Source organism: Magallana gigas, chromosome 2 (genome assembly GCF_963853765.1).
Source record: "Magallana gigas chromosome 2, xbMagGiga1.1, whole genome shotgun sequence".
Classification (NCBI taxonomy): Eukaryota; Metazoa; Mollusca; class Bivalvia; order Ostreida; family Ostreidae; genus Magallana; species Magallana gigas.
In genome coordinates this window covers 37077437-37100498 of record NC_088854.1, presented here as the reverse complement: position 1 = coordinate 37100498, position 23062 = coordinate 37077437, and the positions used below count along the sequence as shown (strand labels likewise).

The following is a 23062-nucleotide window of genomic DNA, read 5'->3' as shown; positions in this document are numbered from 1 at the left end:
AGTTTTACAGGTTTTGTAATATGATGGCCAATGATTTTTTCAATACAACATGTAGTTAGATATTGCACCTTATAAAGGAATATTTAATTTCCTTGATCAATTTAAGATGAAATCCATGAAAATTAATATTCAATGAATATTTTTGAAACCACAGTAGTCCAATTAAGTAAGAACAATAAAAATGTTTGTTTAAGGGTTTCAAGATGATTGGAAAAACCATTTCTAAATAGAAAAAAAAACTTGTATTAAATTTGGCAGTCAATTTTTTTTTAAAAATATCTAAAATCCTATCTGGTTTCTTCTTTTCAAACCGTAAACAAACAGTTTATTATTTTTTTTTGGGGGGGGGGGGGGGGGGGGGTTACCATCCACATAACCTGATCAATAAACAAATGATGAATTTAATATATTTCAATAAGTAATATGATAAATGACACATGACAAAACACATCTAAACAAGTGAAATCTATTGTTGCCGTTCAAAACTAGCTCGTTCTTTTTGGCTTGTTATCCATTTATGGAGATTAACCAAATTAATGCGAGAAAAAGTTTCCTTAAAATCTTTAAATGCATTAAATTTTCTCCCAGGAATATAGCTAAATATGTCATTAGCTCTAAGTTCGTTGATAATAAGTTGAAGATCTTTTTTCTTGTCCACACTTGGTTTGGTTTGACCTGAAGTTTTCATGCCAAGTTGCTGCTGAACACTGATCCGTATTTCTTCCTGCATTTGCGCACATGATGCAATCTTCTTAGCACTTTCATAAGTAAGATTAGCACCTTGTTCCCGCATTTTTTCTTGATCACATGTACACATATTTCAACGAGATTGTCATTAGGGATATTTTTCCCCAATCCTCCATGAATATTTGAGGAACAATTCCACTTGTACTCAAATGCCTCACGTGGTGACAGGAGAGCACATTCATATGCTAAGAGTCTCCACAGCCACAGTTTATATTTGGAATGGTTAGCAACATCAGCACACATCATTTCAAACTTAGCATTTCTGAATATACGTGTGCCATCACCCAACTTGTAAGCATCTTCTGTGTCTCTTAGTAATAACGCAAGTTTCATAAATGAAGAGCGCCATAGTGCTATGCGGTCTTGTTTAGATGATGGTGATTCAGACGATTCCTCAGTTGTTGTATGAAACACCCAGTTGTGTTCATTTTGCAAATGTCTCTTAAAGTGACTTTTTGTCTTGTACTTTCGATTACATGTACATGTGTGCTGCTTCGATTCAACTTCATATATTTCACTGATCAACAGCTCCTGGTTGTCCATCTCGGCAGCTTGTGCTGTGACAGTTGGCAAATTATCTGCAAATAAAATTTCAATTCTTTTTCAGCTCACAAACAAAATATATCACACCTTACCAAACAAAAAGATAATGACACCACAGCACATTTGATTGAACTTGATAGAAGAATTATCCTGTATAAAATTATTGTATCTATACTGAGCCCCCCCCCCCCACCAAATTAATAAAAAAAAAATTGAAATAAAATTATAAAAAATAGGTAACTTAATATGAATTATCCCCTTTAGGTTTTTTTTTAAATCAAGGTTTCATCTGATGTAAATGACAGAAATATGAATTATAACACAAATCAGTAACCTGGTACATACCTTCTTCAATGTAGATAAAGGAGTCCAAAATCTGGAAACATAGCTCTTTTATCCAATCATGCTGTTCTTCTTCACTTTGAAGATGTAACAAATCAGGAAGAATGGTTCTTTTAGGTTTTTCATCAAGGCTCTTGATGTCTAATACTTCCATACACGCTGTGAGAAGAAATGCATCTAAACAGTCCCTGATGAATGTCATGAGACCTGTAAAATTGCAATTCATGGTATCATACATCCTCATCACTGATCATACAAAGTCAATTATTTTCAGTAATAATCACTTCATATAGAACATAAGTTAATGTTTAGTTATCTAGCATACTGATAGCTTAGAGATCAATGAAAATTAGAATTGGATTTTCCGCAAGTCTTTTTGAAATGCAGGAAATGCACCTCTGAACAAGCTGTTTGTTACTGATAGATTTACCTGAACTTCTCAGTGACGCCATCTGGGCCACTAACGTCTCGTCTCTGCAGGACATTTCGCAACTGAAACAAAGTCCCTTGATCTGCAGCTGATGAGGGCTTGTAGAATTGCTGATAAATGTTCTGAAATTGGATTAATAAAGATTCATTTACATATATATTTTCTTATTAAGCCTTTTTCATCAACAGAAAATTTCGAATTATCTAAAATAAAATGTATATAAGAAAATTTAAACATTTTTAATCTTATCACATTAAACACTGGCCTAAATTTTACATAATCTTTCTACTTATGGTATTTACTGTGATTTAATATTAATGGTTAATAAATGCAATGGAACAAATAAATAACATAAAAAACTGTGCAGAAAGGGGTGGGGGTTGTTAATCTGACTTTAAATTTATACTTATTAAATTCTCATAGTAAAATGACAAACAATAGGATTTGACATCCCCCACCTGATCTGCTCAAGGATAAAGTTAGTAAAAGCAATAGGTTGTGAATTCAATAAAATTAGTATAAATATAATCATTTGCATAATTAGAATAGTATAAATATAATCAATGGCTTAACTAAGTTAGTATTAACTGCATAAAATTACAAGCAAGTAAAAATATAATCAATATTATATGGAAAACCTGGGAAGGTGGGTTTATCCTCACAATGAATGTAAAAAACATTCAAAACCATTCAAGAAACTTGCTAATATAAGCCATCCAATAAGAATAAAAAAACTGCTAGCATCAACAATAACATCTTGAACAGGAAACATATGTTTTTTAGGATACCAAGAGTAAATTCATGATTCGATGGAGACCCTCGGGTCTAAGCACAACTCCTGCAAGGCGGTTTAATTCAATTTCATTGTTCATCATAGCCAGCTGGCTGGAATATGCACGTTCATTGGTTAGGACATCCCTACCAAATACAATTTTTTCCACAACATCTTCACCTGCATGGGGAACATATTTTTTATGCACATGTTCAAGAATTGAAATCATGTCATCGGATTTATTCTCACTCTTGTTGAGTACGTCAACAATGCTGTATTTTGATTTTTCTGATAGTTCTTTCACATAAGGATGGTCAATGTACTTAGGAATGCATTGTTAATATGGCTGCAGACAGTCAATGTACTTGGTAATGACTTGTGCAATATGATGGATCATATTGATGTGGAAACTTTCACACTCTTCCCTACTAGGCAAGAAGTTGCTGTTAGCTACCTTCATAATCTCTGCTTTGGGCTTATCACAAGGTAAATCATCTGCCAACACTCTCCTTTGTACTGCCACATTTAAAAACCAATGAAGACTTTTTCTCTGTTTATCTTTTGTCATATTTGTTGGTGATATGGTGTGGTCTAAATTGTCTCCAATGATTTCAAACCTTGGAATAGTGGGTGAAATCTGATCAGCATTTCTTGTAATAAACTCTTTCAAAATTATTCTGCTCTTTTCACTATTGGCAACTACATCTACCGATTCGTTTAACTGAAAATGATTCAGGTGCCTTGACGGTAAACTTGGAAATTCTACTCTGCCAAGGTTGGTGTTTAAAGTCAGTGATTTCAACTCTGTAGTTGGATTATATAATACATGTACTGGTTCTGACTTGGGTACATCAGTACAAAATTCTTTTCTTGTTACATAATCATTGCTTGATACTGTCAGGCAAGAATGGTCAGATGGACATGTAAAAGACTTATTTGCCTGTGGAGTTTTAAATGAATTCACCATATCAAAGAAATGAACATCTATTGTACCTGATTCTGTTTTGTCCGCTGATGGTGGTAAATTCTCCATGACTGCCCTCTCTGCTCTCTTGCTGATCAATATGGAATGGTTCAACACAGTTTGGCGAATCTGCTTCTGGAAATTGTCATTCAGCTTTTCTGCATTTTGTAGGACGAGTTTTCCTCGTTTCTTTGACACTGACTGTGGCCCAATGGATAATCCCATTTCAGAGAGAGTTTGAATAGTCTGAAATCATAGCGATATTTAATTTCAGAAGAAAGTTTTATATTTTTAAGTACAGTAAAGAAGAAGGTACAGTTTCTTTCAAAATTTGCCCTAAATTTCACAAGTTGTTTACATCTCATGAAAATGCACGTATACTATCTTGAACACATGTGCATATAAAGTACCAAGTTATACACTTTTACTCTGTTTTCAAAAAACGAATAATGAGTTCAACATTTTGTCCTTTTTCTAAGATGTAGACGAAAATGATGAAAAATGGCACATTTTCTCATAGTTTTTTGAAGAGGAAAAACGTGCGCGCAGCCGTCGCCTTCAACGAAATTAATGTATTTAATGTGATATCACATGATAAAGTGATAACGTAAGTTTCATCATGGGCGACAGCTGCGGACATAGTTTTCTATTCAAAAAATCACAGAGGAAATGGTGTCTTCTGCTCAGTTTTAAGAAAATTACCGGAAAATGCACTGTTTATGACGTCATAATTACACTTGTGAAAGTCTTATCTGGTAACTATTTATAGATTCTTAAGTTATGGGTATTCTTGTGTAAATAATTGTTACATTTTAATTTTTTGTGATGTTTTTAAAAATCACTCTAAATCAGGGCAAAATATGACTGAAACCTTTCCTAGTTCTTTCTGAACAGCATTATTGTTAAATTAATTTTTTTTTAAATGATAACAAAAATACCTCAACTGTTGCACCTCCATGGTCTAGAATTTGTCCGATGATTTGATGTACTTGTGACATATGTATGTTTCTGTTCTAAAGCAAAACTGATGCAGCTACAGCAAATCTGGAATTGTTTCTCTTTTTGATAACTGTTTGGAGTACATCGTACAACATTTGTGCTTTCTCTTTCAGCTTACCACAGACACTCTCAAACTTAAAGTGAATTTCATCTTTACCACGCAATACTGAAGGTTTTGATATCTTGCATAAAATTTGGCATTGGCTGTTTAGATCAGACAGCATCAACTTAACCAGTTCTGTTTTTAGCACCTCCATTTTGAAATTTTTTTTGGAGATTGTCTCTGCTTTGCAGCCTCTCACCAGGGATTTCAATACAGCCACCCAGGGACTGTCTTTGATGAAACGTGTCCTTACTTTTGAGTCATTTCTACCTCGAAAATGCACCTACAATAAAAATATCTACAGTTGCATTCGTTTTATTCATCTATTTACCTAATTCTATAACTCTATTGAGTAAAGTTAATATTTATAAATTTAATATCAATTTAATATGTGTAATTTTCAATTGAATACATCCTCACAACAAAAGGGGTCCTGACTCAGGACCCCTGACGTTGTTAGGATGAATTGAATAATGCAAATAAAAGTGAACAGTTTTAAATTCACAAAATAACTGTATATACATGTATTTATGCTCCTTGATCTATAGAGCCTACATATATTTTATGAAAAATTATATAAACAAACAAAATAGAATACACATACCTTGACTTTGCTTGGTGTCAGCTGATCTTCTGAAAGTCTTTTCCTAACTTTTGGTTGAGCAGTGTGTTGTACTAGGACTTTCTTAGTTTTGCGAGGTGTCGGAGTTCTTATTATGATTCGTTTGTTCGACTTGCGTGGAGTGTATGTAGAACTACACGCACCCCCAACATTTTCTGAAGTGACACTAGCAGATGGCAACACATTTCGTCGAGGTCTGAGTTGATTAATGATCTCATCCTTTTCCCTCTTAAGTGCCGATAACTTTCTCTCTAAGTCATAGTCAATTTTGCTTAACCTGTTAAGTTTGTTAAAACATCGGTAACAAGTGTATTGCGGTGATAATTGCTGTTCCGGAACAAAACCGAGGACTTCGTAGAGCTGCTGATTTACATGAAAAGTATCACTGTAAATATTTCTCCGGTTTTTCTTTGGTAGTCTCTCCAAACACAGTATACATTCATCCATGATCCATGCTTCTACGCCATATATTTGTTTACACCTATGAAAGCCGCAATTTGATTGGTGCTTCTCTATGAGAGAATCAAATTTGGCCCGCAAAATTTCAATTAAGTTTGTCAGGGGTCCCACGGCCACGAGTGGACTCAGGATCCCTGACATTGTGAGGATGAAAGGACACCTGAATCTGATTTTATCTAGATAAAAAAATAAGATGGGGATGCGCCTGGCCATTGGATACCAGTCTAATTTGAAAGTATGGATCTATGAAATGCCTCTAATAAGTGTTTCTGCGCGCGTGCATTTTTTGCCCGTTAATGCTATGGAATCTGTAAAAAAAAAAAAAAAAAACATGAAAACTTCTGTATCTGGTTTCAGCTTGATAACAACGATTGTTACGAAAGCAGTGCGCTTCGAGTGTACACTTTCATTTCATGTAAGTTTCATTCTAGAGTAGACCTTAACTGAAAATTGTGATGCATAGCATCCAAGGTTGACGGTTGTTTATAGAAGCAACTAAAAAGTATATCATTAAGGCGCTACTGTGTGGAAAATTTGTTTGCCTGTGGCATTTTCATAGCGATATGGCCTCAACAAGTAAAACAGCCTGCAAGTCCTGGATTCTTCCTACTTCAGACGCCTGCAAAACAGTAAAAAAAACACACTTTACAACATGGTATAAAATATTGTTAAAAACGTGTCGCATTAATTTTATCCTACTGTCAGCTGACATGTTCTTTCAAATACGTTCATAATCCTTGGTGCAACTTTTAGTTAGGCCTACTCTAGAATGAAACTTACAAAAAATAAAAGTGTACACTCGAAGCGCAGTGCTTTCGTAACAATCGTTGTTATCAAGCTGAAACCAGATACAGAAGTTTTTATGTGTTTTTTTTACAGATTCCATAGCATTAACGGTCGAAAAAAGCGCAAGAGCAGAAACACTACTTAAACACATTTCATAGATCCATACTTTCAAATAAGACTGATATCCAATGGCCAAGCGCATCCCCATCATATATTTTTCATCTAGATAAAATCAGATTCAGGTGTCGTTTGTAAGTCACTTACAAATCAAGTCAACCATAAGCACAGATGTTTCAACGGAAATATGTTGTGTTGAATGAAACCTCAACTTTCAAATACATGTATTAAAGATGTTTCCGTTTTCTTGATAACCAGCTCTAAAAAGCTGTTTTGCAATGTCTTGGAATTCGTATCTCTATCGAAGACACTAATTCCTATCGATCCATTTTAGAGTTAAAAATATGAGAATAAGATAGTTTCCACCTGAGCGGAGAGTCATCATACATAACTATTATTACTTCTGAGTCTCTAAGATTGTGTCGATACTGGTTGAGTCTATATATGGACATTATACAATTGCAAAAAGGATTATCAACGTATTTGAAAGAACATGCCCAGCAGGCATTTCAACGTTGTTTCAACGTTGAAACAACGTCACCCTTCAACATTGAAATGACGTTGAAAATTGGTTGAATATCAAAGTTGAATGGACGTTGAAATTCCGACGTTGATTCAACGTTGAATTCTGACGTCGTTGATTCAAGGTCTGACGTTTATCCAATGTCTAAATTTGGTTGAAATATGGTTAAAATTTCGTCATTTTACTCTTCGTATAATGATAGAGCTTCTGAACTATATAACCGAAGTAGTTTAAATAATTATACAACATATCAAATTATTTCATACACAACAAGTCACCAAACGTTAGATAATACTCAATTTTTTTATTTAGGGATTTAATTTCCTCACAATAGCTCCTAATTAGTCCAATAAGTAGCAACAAGTTCACCATAACGCAGATGATACACATTTCAAAAGTTGGTTCAACGTTGAATTCTGACGTCGTTTCAACGTTGATTCAAGGTCTGACGTTTATCCAATGTCTAAATTTGGTTGAAATATGGTTAAAATTTCGTCATTTTACTCTTCGTATAATGATTGTTACGAAAGCACTGCGCTTCGAGTGTACACTTTTATTTCTTGTAAGTTTCATTCTAGAGTAGGCCTAACTGAAAGTTGTTTTGCATAGCATTCAAGGTTGGCGGTTGTTTATAGAAGCAACTAAAAAGTATATCATTAAGGCGCTACTGTGTGTGAAATTTGTTTTCCTGTGGCATTTTCATAGCAATATGGCCTCAACAAGTAAAACAGCCTGCAAGTCCTGGATTCTTCCTACTTCAGACGCCTGCAAAACAGTGAAAAAACACACTTTACAACATGGTATAAAATATTGTTAAAAACGTGTCGCATTAATTTTATCCTGCTGTCAGCTGACATGATCTTTCAAATACGTTCATAATCCTTGGTGCAATTGTATAATTTCCATACATACACTCAACCAGTATCGACACAATCTTAGAAACTCAGAAGTAATAACATTTTGTAATGTATGATGACTCTCCGCTCAGGTGGAAACTATCTAATTCTCATATTTTTAATTCTAAAATGGATCGAAAGAAATTAGTGTCTTTGATATGGATACGAAGTCCAAAAAATTGCAAAACATCTCTTCAGAGCTGGTTATCAAGTCAACAGTCACATGTTTAAAATTTGAAATTTGAGCTTTTATTCAACACTCAACATATTTCCGTTGAAACATCTGTGCTCATCATTGACTTGATTTGTTAGTGACTTACAAAGGACACCTGAATCTGATTATATCTAGATGGAAAAATAGCATGAGGATGCGCCTGGCCATTGGATACCAGTCTTATTTGAAAGTGCGAATCTATGAAATGCGTCTAATTAGTGTTTCTGCTCTTGCGCATTTTTTGCCCGTAAATGCTATGGAATCTGTAAAAAAACACATTAAAACTTCTGTATCTGGTTTCATCTTGATAACAACGATTGTTACGAAAGCAGTGCGCTTCGAGTGTACACTTTTATTTCATGTACCCGTACCAAACTGAATTGTTTGCGGTAAATTTGCAGCAAATTTGTTGCAAACTGATTAGTCTACCAGAAAACTTCTGAACTTGTTTGCCAATCTTTGCCAGTAGTGGCAAACTTCTGGTAAACCTCTTTTATTTTGCCAGAAGTTTACCAAACACTCAATTATGTTTGCAGCTTTTTTGCCAGTAGTGGCAAACTTTTGGCAAACTCCTTAAAATTTGCCAGAAGTTTACTGCAAACTTTTCTTCTTTTTTTTCTCTGTTTTATTAATTCCTGAGCTTGTCAAAGCTTTACCAGAAATTAGACTTATAAAATTTTACACATTGAGCACAACTTTAAGACTGTCAATTGTAATTGAATTGCTGTTTTAATTTTTTTTATTTTGTAAAGAGAAAAAATAAATAAATCTAATAAATATTTTAGGATTAAAGTTTTATTTCAAATGAGTCTCAATTAAGATTTCCGATATTACGAGTTAAGAGCAACTTCAATCGCATGATTATGATGTTTCACTATATAAAAGACAGTTTGACACCCAACCCCCCCCCCCCCCCCCGACCCCATGTATTACGTGAACACTAACCTGTCTGTTCTTTTGTAACGGTATATTCTTTTTTTCCTCAGTTCAAATGACAGTCTACTTGGAATTGATCGAGTATGTTGAATAAAGAATTTTCCGTATGCTGTTTGTTTCTACTTTTACTTTTGTTTCAATGTTAAGCTACGCGCGCGCTGATTGGTCGAAAAATAGCTAGCCGCCAATTTTCACATTCGATGCTGCAATGTGGTCTGCCATCAACGAGATGTTGAAATGAATGAAAATAAGGGAATTAACTGTACACAAGGTGAGAAAAAACATTGTCAATGGAGTGTTTAACTATGAAAAAATCCATTGCTGAAACAGAGGACGAATATGAGTGAATGAATCGAGTGTCAACATCCACTGCACCATCTGCATGAGCACGTTCTTGAAAAAGTAAATTAGGCATTAAAAATATATTAGTTGAATGGCAGTTTAAACATATTTGTTATTAGAATATAAAAGGAAAGCCTGTGATCTACTTTTATAATGGGTTTAACAGTTTAAGACTGTCCATATGACAATGCCGGGTATTAGATCAATCAAAACGCCCGTTATTATTATCGGGTTTTTTTTGTTTTTTTTTGTTTTTTTTTTACATTTTATTGACTTGTGATGTATGAACAAATAATTTAAAATTTAAACATCGTCAAATTTCGAAAATTATCATTACATATTGACTATAAGTATATTTTATAGGATTTTCATTTATATGACATAAAGAAAAGAATTCATGTTCTTCTCAGATTTAGTAGAGCAAATTTGTAGCTTTACATGTATAATAGAATTGGAATATGATAACTTGTCTTTCTTAGAAACTGCTTAAAAATTTAAAAACAATTGTGCTTATATGAAATCTATTTATCCTCCCAATAGGTCTGCCCTGTTGGCCGGTCTACACAGACCTAAAGAAAACCATGAATGAAAGACTGTCAACTCACTGATTTTATGATTAAAAGATGCAACCAAAAGAGGAGTGAAGATGTAATTTGTTTAAGATTACGGAGAAGAGCATATAAACGACAGTGCTGAAGTCGGACAATTCCAATGTGGATATTAGTGTGATATTGTGATAAGTCAGCTGTTCATGTGATTGTTTATGTGTGAATTTAAATCAGAGAGCATGCGAGACTGTCACAAAAAGGACATTGGGAATGCCCATAAAGAATGCCTCGATCGATTGTAATACGGCCAGTGATCATGCAGGACTTAACTGTGAACTATATGATTTGAACTTTGCTCATTGTGAACTGTGAACTTTTGTCCAAGTCCGTCTGTGCGCGTTGTGTGATCAAACTGCATTCAAGTTTATCGATCTGCAGCAACAAATCATCACCGATCGGTTGAGTACTATTTGTCAAGTTTCATTATGATTTGTTCATCATTTTCATGTTAAGTTTTGAAATCTATAAAATGTGTAAAATTTAAAGATATAATTATTAATTTTAACTGGTGTCCTTTATAAGGATGTTGAAACTCAATCCAATTTTTTATCTCTAATATTGCTGCCACTGTTTAAGTTATGTTTGTTAACCCCCAGTAGAAGTTATTTGTAAATTGATTGAAAAAGCATAGTATTAGTAACAATAATTAAATAATTATTAGTGTTTATTACTTGTTTTTCTTTTGTTGTAATTATCTTTAGGCTGCTCTTTGTACTGTTTATCTGTAAGCTTGCCGCAACTTTGCCGCAAACAGCTTGCCAGAAGCTAATTTGCATACGAATTCTGAACTTGCGGCAGATTTGCCGCAAACAGTTTGCCAGAAGCTAATTTACATACGAATTCTGAACTTGCCGGAACTTTGCCGCAAACAGTTTGCCAGAAGCTAATTTGCATACGAATTCTGAACTTGCCGCAACTTTGCGGCAAAGTTCTGTTTGCTACAAATTTGCAGCAAACGTTCCGCAAATTTGCGGCAACTGTTTGCCAGAGGTCTTATATTTTGGTAAGGGTAAGTTTCATTTTAGAGTAGGCTTTAACTGAAAATTGTGATGCGTAGCATCCAAGGTTGGCGGTCGTTTATAGAAGCAACTAAAAAGTATATCATTAAGGCGCTACTGTGTGGGAAATTTGTTTGCCTGTGGCATTTTCATAGCGATATGGCCTCAACAAGTAAATCAGCCTGCAAGTCCTGTATACTTCCAACTTCAGACGCCTGCAAAACTGTGAAAAAACACACTTTACAACATGGTATAAAATATTGTTAAAAACGTGTCGCATTAATTTTATCCTACTGTCAGCTGACATGTTCTTTCAAATATGTTCATAATTCTTGGTGCAATTGTATAATTTCCATACATAGACTCAACCAGTATCGACACAATCTTAGAAGCTCAGAAGCAATAAGAGTTTGAGTTATGTATGATGACTCTCCGCTCAGGTGGAAACTATCTTATTCTCATATTTTAGCGCTAAAATGGATCGATAGAAATTAGTGTCTTTAATAGGGATACGAAGACCGTGTCATTGTAAGACATCTTTCTAGGGCTGGTTATCAAGACAATAGTCACATCTTTAAATATAAAAATTTGAGGTTTTATTCAACAGACAATATATTTCCGTTGAAACATCTGTGCTAATGATTGATTTGATTTGTTGATGACTTACAAAGGACACCTGAATCTGATTTTATCTAGATGGAAAAATAACATGGGGATGCGCCTGGCCATTGAATAACAGTCTTATTTGAAAGTGTGGATCTATGAAATGCGTCTAATTAGTGTTTCTGCTCTTGCGCATTTTGTGGCCGTAAATTCTATGGAATCTGTAAAAAAAACCACTTCAATACTTCTGTATGTGGTTTCAGCTTGAGAACAACGATTGTTACGAAAGCAGTGCGCTTCGAGTGTACACTTTTATTTCTTGTAAGTTTCATTCTAGAGTAGGCCTAACTGAAAGTTGTTATGCACAGCATCCAAGGTTGGCGGTTGTTTATAGAAGCAACTAAAAAGTATATCATTAAGGCGCTACTGTGTGGGAAATTTGTTTGCCTGTGGCATTTTCATAGCAATATGGCCTCAACAAGTAAAACAGCCTGCAAGTCCTGGATTCTTCCTACTTCAGACGCCTGCAAAACAGTGAAAAACACACTTTACAACATGGTATAAAATATTGTTAAAAACGTGTCGCATTAATTTTATCCTACTGTCAGCTGACATGTTCTTTCAAATATGTTCATAATTCTTGGTGCAATTGTATAATTTCCATACATAGACTCAACCAGTATCGATACAATCTTAGAAATTGAGAAGTAATAACATTTTGAGTTATGAATGATGACTCTCCGCTCAGGTGGAAACTATCTTATTCTCATATTTTTAACTCTAAAATGGATCGAAATAAATTAGTGTCTTTGATATGGATACGAAGTCCAAAAAATTGCAGAACATCTCTTCAGAACTGGTTATCGAGTCAACAGTCACATGTTTAAAATTTAAAATGTGAGGTTTTATTCAACACACAACATATTTTTGTTGAAACATCTGTGCTTATCATTGACTTGATTTGTAAGTGACTTACAAAGGACACCTGATTTTGATTATATGTAGATTGAAAAATAGCATGGGGATGCGCCTGGCCATTGGATACGAGTCTTATTTGAAAGTATGGATCTATGAAATGCGTCTAATTAGTGTTTCTGCTCTTGCGCATTTTTTTCCCGTTAATACTATGGAATCTGTAAAAAAAAAACCACATTAAAACTTCTGTATCTGGTTTCAGCTTGATAACAACGATTGTAACGAAAGCACTGCGCTTCGAGTGTAAATTTATATTTCTTGTAAGTTTCATTCTAGAGTAGGTCCAATTTAAAGTTGTCATGCATAGCATCCAAGGTTGGCGGTTGCTTATAGAAGCAACTAAAAAGTATATCATTAAAGCGCTACTGTTTAGGAACTTTGTTTGCCTGTGGCATTTTCATAACGATATGGCCTCAACAAGTAAAAGAGCCTGCGGATCCTGGATTCTTCCTACTTCGGACTCCTGCAAAAGAGTGAAAAAACACACTTTACAACATGGTATATAATATTGTTAAAAAGGTGTCGCATTAATTTTACCCTACTCTCAGCTGACATGTTCTTTCAATTACGTTCATAATCCTGGGTGCAATTGTATAACTTCCATATAAAGACTCAACCAGTATCGACACAATCATAGAGACTCAGAAGTAATAAGAGTTTGAGTTATGTATGATGACTCTCCGCTCAGGTGGAAACTATCTTATTCTCATAATATTAACTCTAAAATGGATCGAACAAAATTTGTTTCTCTGATAGGGATACGAAGTCCAAAAAATTGCAAAACATCTTTTTGGAGCTGGTTATCAAGAAAACAGTCACATCTTTAAAATTTAAAATTTGAGGTTTTATTCAACATACAACATATTTCCGCTCAAACATCTGTGCTCATATTTGATTTTATTTGTAAGTAACTTACAAAGGACACCTGAATTTGATTGTATCTACATGGAAAAATAACATAGGGATGCGCCTGACCATTGGATAAGAGTCTTATTTGAAAGTATGGCTCTATGAAATGCGTCTTATTAGTGTTTCTGCTCTTGCGCATTTTTTTCCCGTTAATACTATGGAATCTGTAAAAAAAAAACACATTAAAACATATGTATCTGGTTTCATCTTGATAACAACGATTGTAACGAAAGCACTGCGCTTCCTTCGAGTGTACACCTTTATTTCATGTAAATTTCTTTTCTAGATTAGGCCCAACTGGAAGCTGTTATGCATAGCATCCAAGGTTGGCGGTTGTTTATAGAGGCAACTAAAAGGTATATCATTAAGGCGCTACTGTGTGGGAAATTTGTTTGCCTGTGGCATTTTCATAGCGATATGGCCTCAACAAGTAAAACAGCCTGCAAGTCCTGGATTCTTCCTACTTCAGACGCTTGCAAAACAGTGAAAAAACACACTTTACAACATGGTATAAAATATTGTTAAAAACGTGTCGCATTAATTTTACCCTACTGTCAGCTGACATGTTCTTTCAATTACGTTCATAATCCTGGGTGCAATTGTATAACTTCCATATAAAGACTCAACCAGTATCGACACAATCATAGAGACTCAAAAGTAATAAGAGTTTGAGTTATGTATGATGACTCTCCGCTCAGGTGGAAACTATCTGATTTTCATATTTTTAAATCTAAAATGGATCGATAGAAATTACTGTCTTCGATAGGGATACGAATTCCAAGACATTGCAAAACATCTTATTAGAGCTGGTTATCAAGAAAACAGTCACATCTTTAATATTTAAAATTTGAGGTTTTATTCAACACACAACATATTTCCGTTGAAACATCAGTGCTAATAAGAGACTTGATTTGTAAGTGACTTACAAAGGACACTTGAATCTGATTATATCTAGATGGAAAAATAACATGGGGATGCGCCTGGCCATTGGATAACAGTCTTATTTGAAAGATGGATCTATGAAATGCGTCTAATTAGTGTTTCTGCTCTCGCGCATTTTTTGCCCGTTAATGCTATGGAATCTGTAACAAAAAAACACATTAAAACTTCTGTATCTGGCTTCAGCTTGATAACAACGATTGTTACGAAAGCACTGCGCTTCGAGTGTACACTTTTATATCATGTATACCCGTACGAAAATGAATTGTTTGCGGTAAATTTGCAGCAAATTTGCCGCAAATTTGTGGCAAACTGATTAGTTTACCAGTAAACTTCTGAACGTGTTTGCCAATCTTTGCCAGTAGTGGCAAACTTCTTGTAAACCTCTTTTATTTTGCCAGAAGTTTACCAAACACTCAATTATGTCTGCAGCTTTTTTGCCAGTAGTGGCAAACTTTTGGCAAACTCCTTAAAATTTGCCTGAAGTTTACCGCAAACTTTTCTTCTTTTTTTTCTCAGTTTTATTAATTTCTGAGCTTGTCAAAGCTTTACCAGAAATTAGACTTATAAAATTTTACACATTGAGCACAACTTTAAGACTGTCAATTGTAATTGAATTGCTGTTTTAATTTTTTTTATTTTGTTAAGAGAAAAAATAGATAAATCTAATAAATATTTTAGGATTAAAGTTTTATTCTAAGAGAGTCTCAATTAAGATTTCCGATATTACGAGTTAAGAGCAACTTCAATCGCATGATTATGATGTTTCACTATATAAAAGACAGTTTGACAACCCCCCCCCCCCCCCCCCCCCACCCGACCCCATGTATTACGTGAACACTAACCTGTCTGTTCTTTTGTAACGGTATATTCTTTTTTCCTCAGTTCAAATGACAGTCTACTTGGATTTGATCGAGTATGTTGAATAAAGAATTTTCCGTATGCTGTTTGTTTCTACTTTTACTTTTGTTTCAATATTAAGCTACGCGCGCGCTGATTGGTCGAAAAATAGCTAGCCGCCAATTTTCACATTCGATGCTGCAATGTGGTCTGCCATCAACGAGATGTTGAAATGAATGAAAATAAGGGAATTAGCTGTACACAAGGTGAGAAAAAACATTGTCAATGGAGTGTTTTACTGTGAAAAAATCCATTGCTGAAACAGAGGACGAATATGAGTGAATGAATCGAGTGTCAACATCCACTGCACCATCTGCATGAGCACGTTCTTGAAAAAGTAAGTTAAGCAATAAAAATATATTAGTTGAATGGCAGTTTAAACATATTTGTTATTAGAATATAAAAGGAAAGCCTGTGATCTACTTTTATAATGGGTTTAACAGTTTAAGACTGTCCCTATGACAATGCCGGGTATCGGATCAATCAAAACGCCCGTTATTATTATCGGTTTTTTTTTTTGTTTTTTTTTTTTTTTTACATTTTATTGACTTGTAATGTATGAACAAATAATTTAAAATTTAAACATCGTCAAATTTCGAAAATTATCATTACATATTGACTATATGTATATTTTATAGGATTTTCATTTATATGACATAAAGAAAAGAATTCATGTTCTTCTCAGAGTTAGTAGAGCAAATTTGTAGCTTTACATGTATAATAGAATTGGAATATGATAACTTGTCTTTCTTAGAAACTGCTTAAAAATTTAAAAACAATTGTGCTTATATGAAATCTATTTATCCTCCCAATAGGTCTGCCCTGTTGGCCGGTCTACACAGACCTAAAGAAAACCATGAATGAAAGACTGTCAACTCACTGATTTTATGATTAAAAGATGCAACCAAAAGAGGAGTGAAGATGTAATTTGTTTAAGATTATGGAGAAGAGCATATAAACGACAGTGCTGAAGTCGGACAATTCCCAATGTGGATATTATTGTGATATTGTGATAAGTCAGCTGTTCATGTGATTGTTTATGTGTGAATTTAAATCAGAGAGCATGCGAGACTGTCACAAAAAGGACTTTGGGAATGCCCATAAAGAATGCCTCGATCGATTGTAATACGGCCAGTGATCATGCAGGACTTAACTGTGAACTATATGATTTGAACTTTGCTCATTGTGAACTGTGAACTTTTGTCCAAGTCCGTCTGTGCGCGTTGTGTGATCAAACTACATTCAAGTTTATCGATCTGCAGCAACAAATCATCACCGATCGGTTGAGTACTATTTGTCAAGTTTCATTATGATTTGTTCATCATTTTCATGTTAAGTTTTGAAATCTATAAAATGTGTAAAATTTAAAGATATAATTATTAATTTTAACTGGTGTCCTTTATAAGCATGTTGAAACTCGATCCAATTTTTTATCTCTAATATTGCTGCCACTGTTTAAGTTATGTTTGTTAACCCCCAGTAGAAGTTATTTGTAAATTGATTGAAAAAGCATAGTATTAGTAACAATAATTAAATAATTATTAGTGTTTATTACTTGTTTTTCTTTTGTTGTAATTATCTTTAGGTTGCTCTTTGTACTGTTTATCTGTAAGCTTGCCGCAACTTTGCCGCAAACAGCTTGCCAGAAGCTAATTTGCATACGAATTCTGAACTTGCGGCAGATTTGCCGCAAACAGTTTGCCAGAAGCTAATTTACATACGAATTCTGAACTTGCCGGAACTTTGCCGCAAACAGTTTGCCAGAAGCTAATTTGCATACGAATTCTGAACTTGCCGCAACTTTGCGGCAAAGTTCTGTTTGCTACAAATTTGCAGCAAACGTTCCACAAATTTGCGGCAACTGTTTGCCAGAGGTCTTATATTTTGGTAAGGGTAAGTTTCATTCTAGAGTAGGCTTTAACTGAAAATTGTGATGCATAGCATCCAAGGTTGGCGGTCGTTTATAGAAGCAACTAAAAAGTATATCATTAAGGCGCTACTGTGTGGGAAATTTGTTTGCCTGTGGCATTTTCATAGCGATATGGCCTCAACAAGTAAAACAGTCTGCAAGTCCTGTATACTTCCTACTTCAGACGCCTGCAAAACAGTGAAAAAACACACTTTACAACATGGTATAAAATATTGTTAAAAACGTGTCGCATTAATTTTATCCTACTGTCAGCTGACATGTTCTTTCAAATACGTCCATAATGCTTGGTGCAATTGTATAATTTCCATACATAGACTCAACCAGTATCGACACAATCTTAGAAACTCAGAAGCAATAACAGTTTGAGTTATGTATGATGACTCTCCGCTCAGTTGGAAACTATCTTATTCTCATATATTTAACTCTAAAATGGATCGGTACAATTTAGTGTCTTCGATAGGGATACGATGTCTAAATTCAATGCAAAACATCTATTCAGAGCTGGTTATCAAGTCAACAGTAACATGTTTAAAATTTGAAATTGGAGGTTTTATTCAACATACAACATTTTTCCGATGAAACATTTGTGCTAATGAGAGACTTGATTTGTAAGTGACTAACAAAGGACACTTGAATCTGATTATATCTAGATGAAAAAATAACATGGGGATGCGCTTGGACATTGCATAACAGTTTTATTTGAAATATGGATCTATGAAATGCGTCTAATTAGTGTTTCTGCTCTTGCGCATTTTTTTGCCCGTTAATGCTATGGAATCTATAAAAAAACCATTTAAACTTCAGTAACTGGTTTTATCTTGATAACAACGATTGTTACGAAAGCAGAGTGCATCGAGTGTACACTTTTATTTCTTGTAAGTTTCATTCTAGAGTAGGCCTAACTGAAAGTTGTTATGCACAGCATCTAAGGTTGGCGGTTGTTTATAGAAGCAACTAAAAAGTATATCAATAAGGCGCTACTGTGTGGGAAATTTGTTTGCCTGTGGCATTTTCATAGCGATATGGCCTCAACAAGTAAAACAGCCTGCAAGTCCTGGATTCTTCCTACTTCAGACGCCTGCAAAACAGTGAAAAAACACACTTTACAACATGGTATAAAATATTGTTAAAAACGTGTCGCATTAATTTTATCCTACTGTCAGCTGACGTTCTTTCAAATACGTTCATAATGCTTGGTGCAATTGTATAACTTCCATACATAGACTCAACCAGTATCGACACAATCTTAGAGACTCAGAAGTAATAACAGTTTGTGTTATGTATGATGACTCTCCGCTCAGGTGGAAACTATCTTATTCTCATATTTTTAACTCTAAAATGGATCGATAGAAATTTGTGTATTCGATAGGGATACGAATTCTAAGACATCGCAAAACATATATTTTTAGAGCTGGTTATCAAGAAATCAGTCACATCTTTAATATTTAAAATTTGAGGTTTTATTTTGCGCTTGGCCATTGGATAACAGTCTTGTTTCAAAGTATGGCTCTATGAAATGCGTCTTATTAGTGTTTCTGCTCTTGCGCATATTTTGCCCGTTATTGCTATGGAATCTGTAAGAAAAAAACACATTAAAATTTCTGTATCTGGTTTCAGTTTAATAACAACGATCGTTACAAAAGCACTGTGCTTCGAGTGTACACTTTTATTTCATGTAAGTTTCATTGTAGAGTAGGCCTTAACTTAAATTTGTGATGCATGGCATATAAGGTTGGCTGTTGTTTATAGAAGCAACTAAAAAGTATATCATTAAGGCTCTACTGTGTGGGTAATTTGTTTGCCTGTGGCATTGTCATAACAATATGGCCTCAACAAGTAAAAGAGCCTGCGGATCCTGTATTCTTCCTACTTCGGACGCCTGCAAAACAGTGAAAAAACACACTTTACAACATGGTATAAAATATTGTTAAAAACGTGTCGCATTAATTTTATCCTACTCTCAGCTGACATGTTCTTTCAATTACGTTCATAATCCTGGGTGCAATTGTATAACTTCCATATAAAGACTCAACCAGTATCGACACAATCATAGAGACTCAGAAGTAATAAGAGTTTGAGTTATGTATGATGACTCTCCGCTCAGGTGGAAACTATCTTATTCTCATAATATTAACTCTAAAATGGATCGAAAGAAATTTGTTTCTCTGATAGGGATACGAAGTCCAAAAAATTGCAAAACATCTTATTAGAGCTGGTTATCAAGAAAACAGTCACATCTTTAAAATTTAAAATTTGAGGTTTTATTCAACACACAACATATTTCCGTTGAAACATATGTGCTTTTGATTGACCTGATTTGTAAGTGACTTACAAAGGACACCTGAATCTAATTATATCTAGATGGAAAAATAACATAGGGATGAGCCTGGCAATTGGATAATAGTCTTATTTAAAATTATGGATCTATGAAATGCGTCTAATTAGTGTTTCTGCTCTCGCGCATTTTTTGCCCATTAATGCTATGGAATCTGGAAAAAAAACAAAACACATTAAAACTTCTGTATCTGGTTTCAGCTTGATAACAACGATTGTTACGAATGCGGTGCGCTTCGAGTGTACACTTTCATTTCATGTAAGTTTCATTCTAGCGTAGGCCTTAACTGAAAATTGTGATGCATAGCATCCAAGGTTGGCGTTTGTTTATAGAAGCAACTAAAAAATATATCAATAAGGCGCTACTGTGTGGGAAATTTGTTTGCCTGTGGCATTTTCATAGCGATATAGCCTCAACTAGTAAAACAGCCTGCAAGTCCTCTATACTTCCTATTTCATACGCCTGCAAAACAGTGAAAAAGCACACTTTACAACATGGTATAAAATATTGTTAAAAACGTGTCGCATTAATTTTATCCTACTGTCAGCTGACATGTTCTTTCAAATACGTCCATAATGCTTGGTGCAATTGTATAACTTCCATATATAGACTCAACCAGTGTCGACACAATCTTAGAAGCTCAGAAACAATAAGAGTTTGAGTTATGTATGATGACTCTCCGCTCAGGTGGAAACTATCTTATTCTCATATTTTTAACTCTAAAATGGATCGATAGAAATTAGTGTCTTTAATAGGGATACGAAGACCGTGTCATTGTAAGACATCTTTCTAGGGCTGGTTATCAAGACAATAGTCACATCTTTAAATATAGAAGTTTGAGGTTTTATTCAACAGACAATATATTTCCATTGAAACATCTGTGCTAATGATTGACTTGATTTGTTAATGACTTACAAAGGACACCTGAATCTGATTTTATCTAGATGGAAAAATAACGTGGGGATGCGCCTGGCTATTGGATAACAGTCTTATTTGAAAGTGTGGATCTATGAAATGCGACTAATTAGTGTGTCTGCTCATGCGCATTTTGTGGCCGTAAATACTATGGAATCTGAAAAAAAAAACCATTGAAACTTCTGTACCTGGTTTCATCTTGATAACAACGATTGTTACGAAAGCACTGCGCTTCGAGTGTAGACTTTTATTTCTTGTAAGTTTCATTCTAGAGTAGGCCTAACTGAAAATTGTAATGCATAGCATCCAAGGTTGGCTGTTGTTTATAGATGCAACTAAAAAGTATATCATTAAGGCGCTACTGTGTGGGAAATTTGTTTGCCTGTGGCATTTTCATAGCGATATGGCCTCAACAAGTAAAACAGCCTGCAAGTCCTGGATTCTTCCTACTTCAGACGCATGCAAAACAGTGAAAAAACACACTATACAACATGGTATAAAATATTGTTAACAACGTGTCGCATGTTCTTTCAAATACGCTCATAATCCTTGGTGCAATTGTATAACTTCCATATATAGACTCAACCATTATCGACACAATCATAGATACTCAGAAGTAATAAGACTTTGAGTTATGTATGATGACTCTCCGCTCAGGTGGAAACTATCTTATTCTCATAATTTTAACTCCAAAATGGATCGAAAGAAATTTGTTTCTCTGATATTGATACGAAGTCCAAAAAATTGGAAAACATCTTTTTAGAGCTGGTTATCAAGAAAACAGTCAAATCTTTAATATTTAAAATGTGAGGTTTTATTCAACATACAATATATTTCCGTTGAAACATCTGTGCTAATGATTGACTCGATTTGTTAATGACTTACAAAGGACACCTGAATCTGATTTTATCTAGATGGAAAAATAACATGGGGATGCGCCTGGCCATTGGATAACAGTCTTATTTGAAAGTATAGATCTATGAAATGCGTCTAATTAGTGTTTCTGCTCTCGCGCATTTTGTGCCCGTTAATGCTATGGAATCTTTGAAAAAAACACATTAAAACTTCTATATCTGTTTTCAGCTTGATAACAACGATTGTTACGAAAGCACTGCGCTTCGAGTGTACACTTTTATTTCATGTAAGTTTCATTGTAGAGTAGGCCTTAACTTAAAATTGTGATGCATGGCATATAAGGTTGGCTGTTGTTTATAGAAGCAACTAAAAAGTATATCATTAAGGCGCTACTGTGTGGGAAATTTGTTTGCCTGTGGCATTGTCATAACGATATGGCCTCAACAAGTAAAACAGCCTGCGGATCCTGTATTCTTCCTACTTCGGACGTCTGCAAAACTGTGAAAAAACACACTTTACAACTTGGTATAAAATATTGTTAAAAACGTGTCGCATTAATTTTATCCTACTCTCAGCTGACATGTTCTTTCAATTACGTTCATAATCCTGGGTGCAATTGTATAACTTCCATATAAAGACTCAACCAGTATCGACACAATCATAGAGATTCAGAAGTAATAAGAGTTTGAGTTATGTATGATGACTCTCCGCTCAGGTGGAAACTATCTTATTCTCATAATATTAACTCTAAAATGGATCGAAAGAAATTTGTTTCTCTGATAGGGATACGAAGTCCAAAAAATTGCAAAACATCTTATTAGAGCTGGTTATCAAGAAAACAGTCACATCTTTAAAATTTAAAATTTGAGGTTTTATTCAACACACAACATATTTCCGTTGAAACATATGTGCTTTTGATTGACTTGATTTGTAAGTGACTTACAAAGGACACCTGAATCTAATTATATCTAGATGGAAAAATAACATAGGGATGAGCCTGGCAATTGGATAATATTATGGATCTATGAAATGCGTCTAATTAGTGTTTCTGCTCTCGCGCATTTTTTGCCCATTAATGCTATGGAATCTGGGAAAAAAACAAAACACATTAAAACTTCTGTATCTGGTTTCATCTTGATAACAACGATTGTTACGAAAGCACTGAGCTTCGAGTGTACACTTTTATTTCATGTAAGTTTCATTCTAGCGTGGGCCTTAACTGAAAATTGTGATGCATAGCATCCAAGGTTGGCTGTTGTTTTTAGAAGCAACTAAAAAATATATCAATAAGGCGCTACTG

The 23062-nt window shown here is 34.5% G+C and overlaps 1 protein-coding gene across 2 annotated transcripts; it reads right to left on the bottom strand.

Annotated features, from left to right (window-relative positions):
• Window positions 1-353: 353 nt before the first annotated feature.
• On the bottom strand, window positions 354-6198 carry LOC136272297 (uncharacterized). Of its 2 annotated transcripts, XM_066073678.1 has the most exons (6): window positions 5505-6198; window positions 4737-5183; window positions 3828-4044; window positions 2063-2184; window positions 1636-1839; window positions 354-1325 (listed from the first exon to the last, which is right to left on the bottom strand). In XM_066073678.1, the coding sequence occupies exons 4-6, from the start codon at window positions 2115-2117 to the stop codon at window positions 685-687; spliced, it is 900 nt and encodes a 299-aa protein (XP_065929750.1). In that variant the 5' UTR covers window positions 2118-2184; window positions 3828-4044; window positions 4737-5183; window positions 5505-6198; the 3' UTR covers window positions 354-684. The 2 variants fall into 2 exon arrangements, with proteins under 2 accessions (XP_065929750.1, XP_065929754.1); XM_066073682.1 differs by lacking the exons at window positions 3828-4044; window positions 4737-5183; window positions 5505-6198 and having other exon boundaries at window positions 2063-2396.
• Between the last annotated feature and the right edge of the window lie 16864 nt (window positions 6199-23062).

Bases quoted from the DNA above. Each gene is read 5' to 3' on its own strand.
- LOC136272297 (XM_066073678.1), bottom strand. From the start codon at position 2,117: ATGTCCTGCAGAGACGAGACGTTAGTGGCCCAGATGGCGTCACTGAGA. The intron at 1,840-2,062 runs GTAAATCTATCA...GCAATTTTACAG, and splicing joins GGCGTCACTGAGAAGTTCAG to GTCTCATGACATTCATCAGG. The intron at 1,326-1,635 runs GTATGTACCAGG...TTTTATTTGCAG, and splicing joins CTTTATCTACATTGAAGAAG to ATAATTTGCCAACTGTCACA.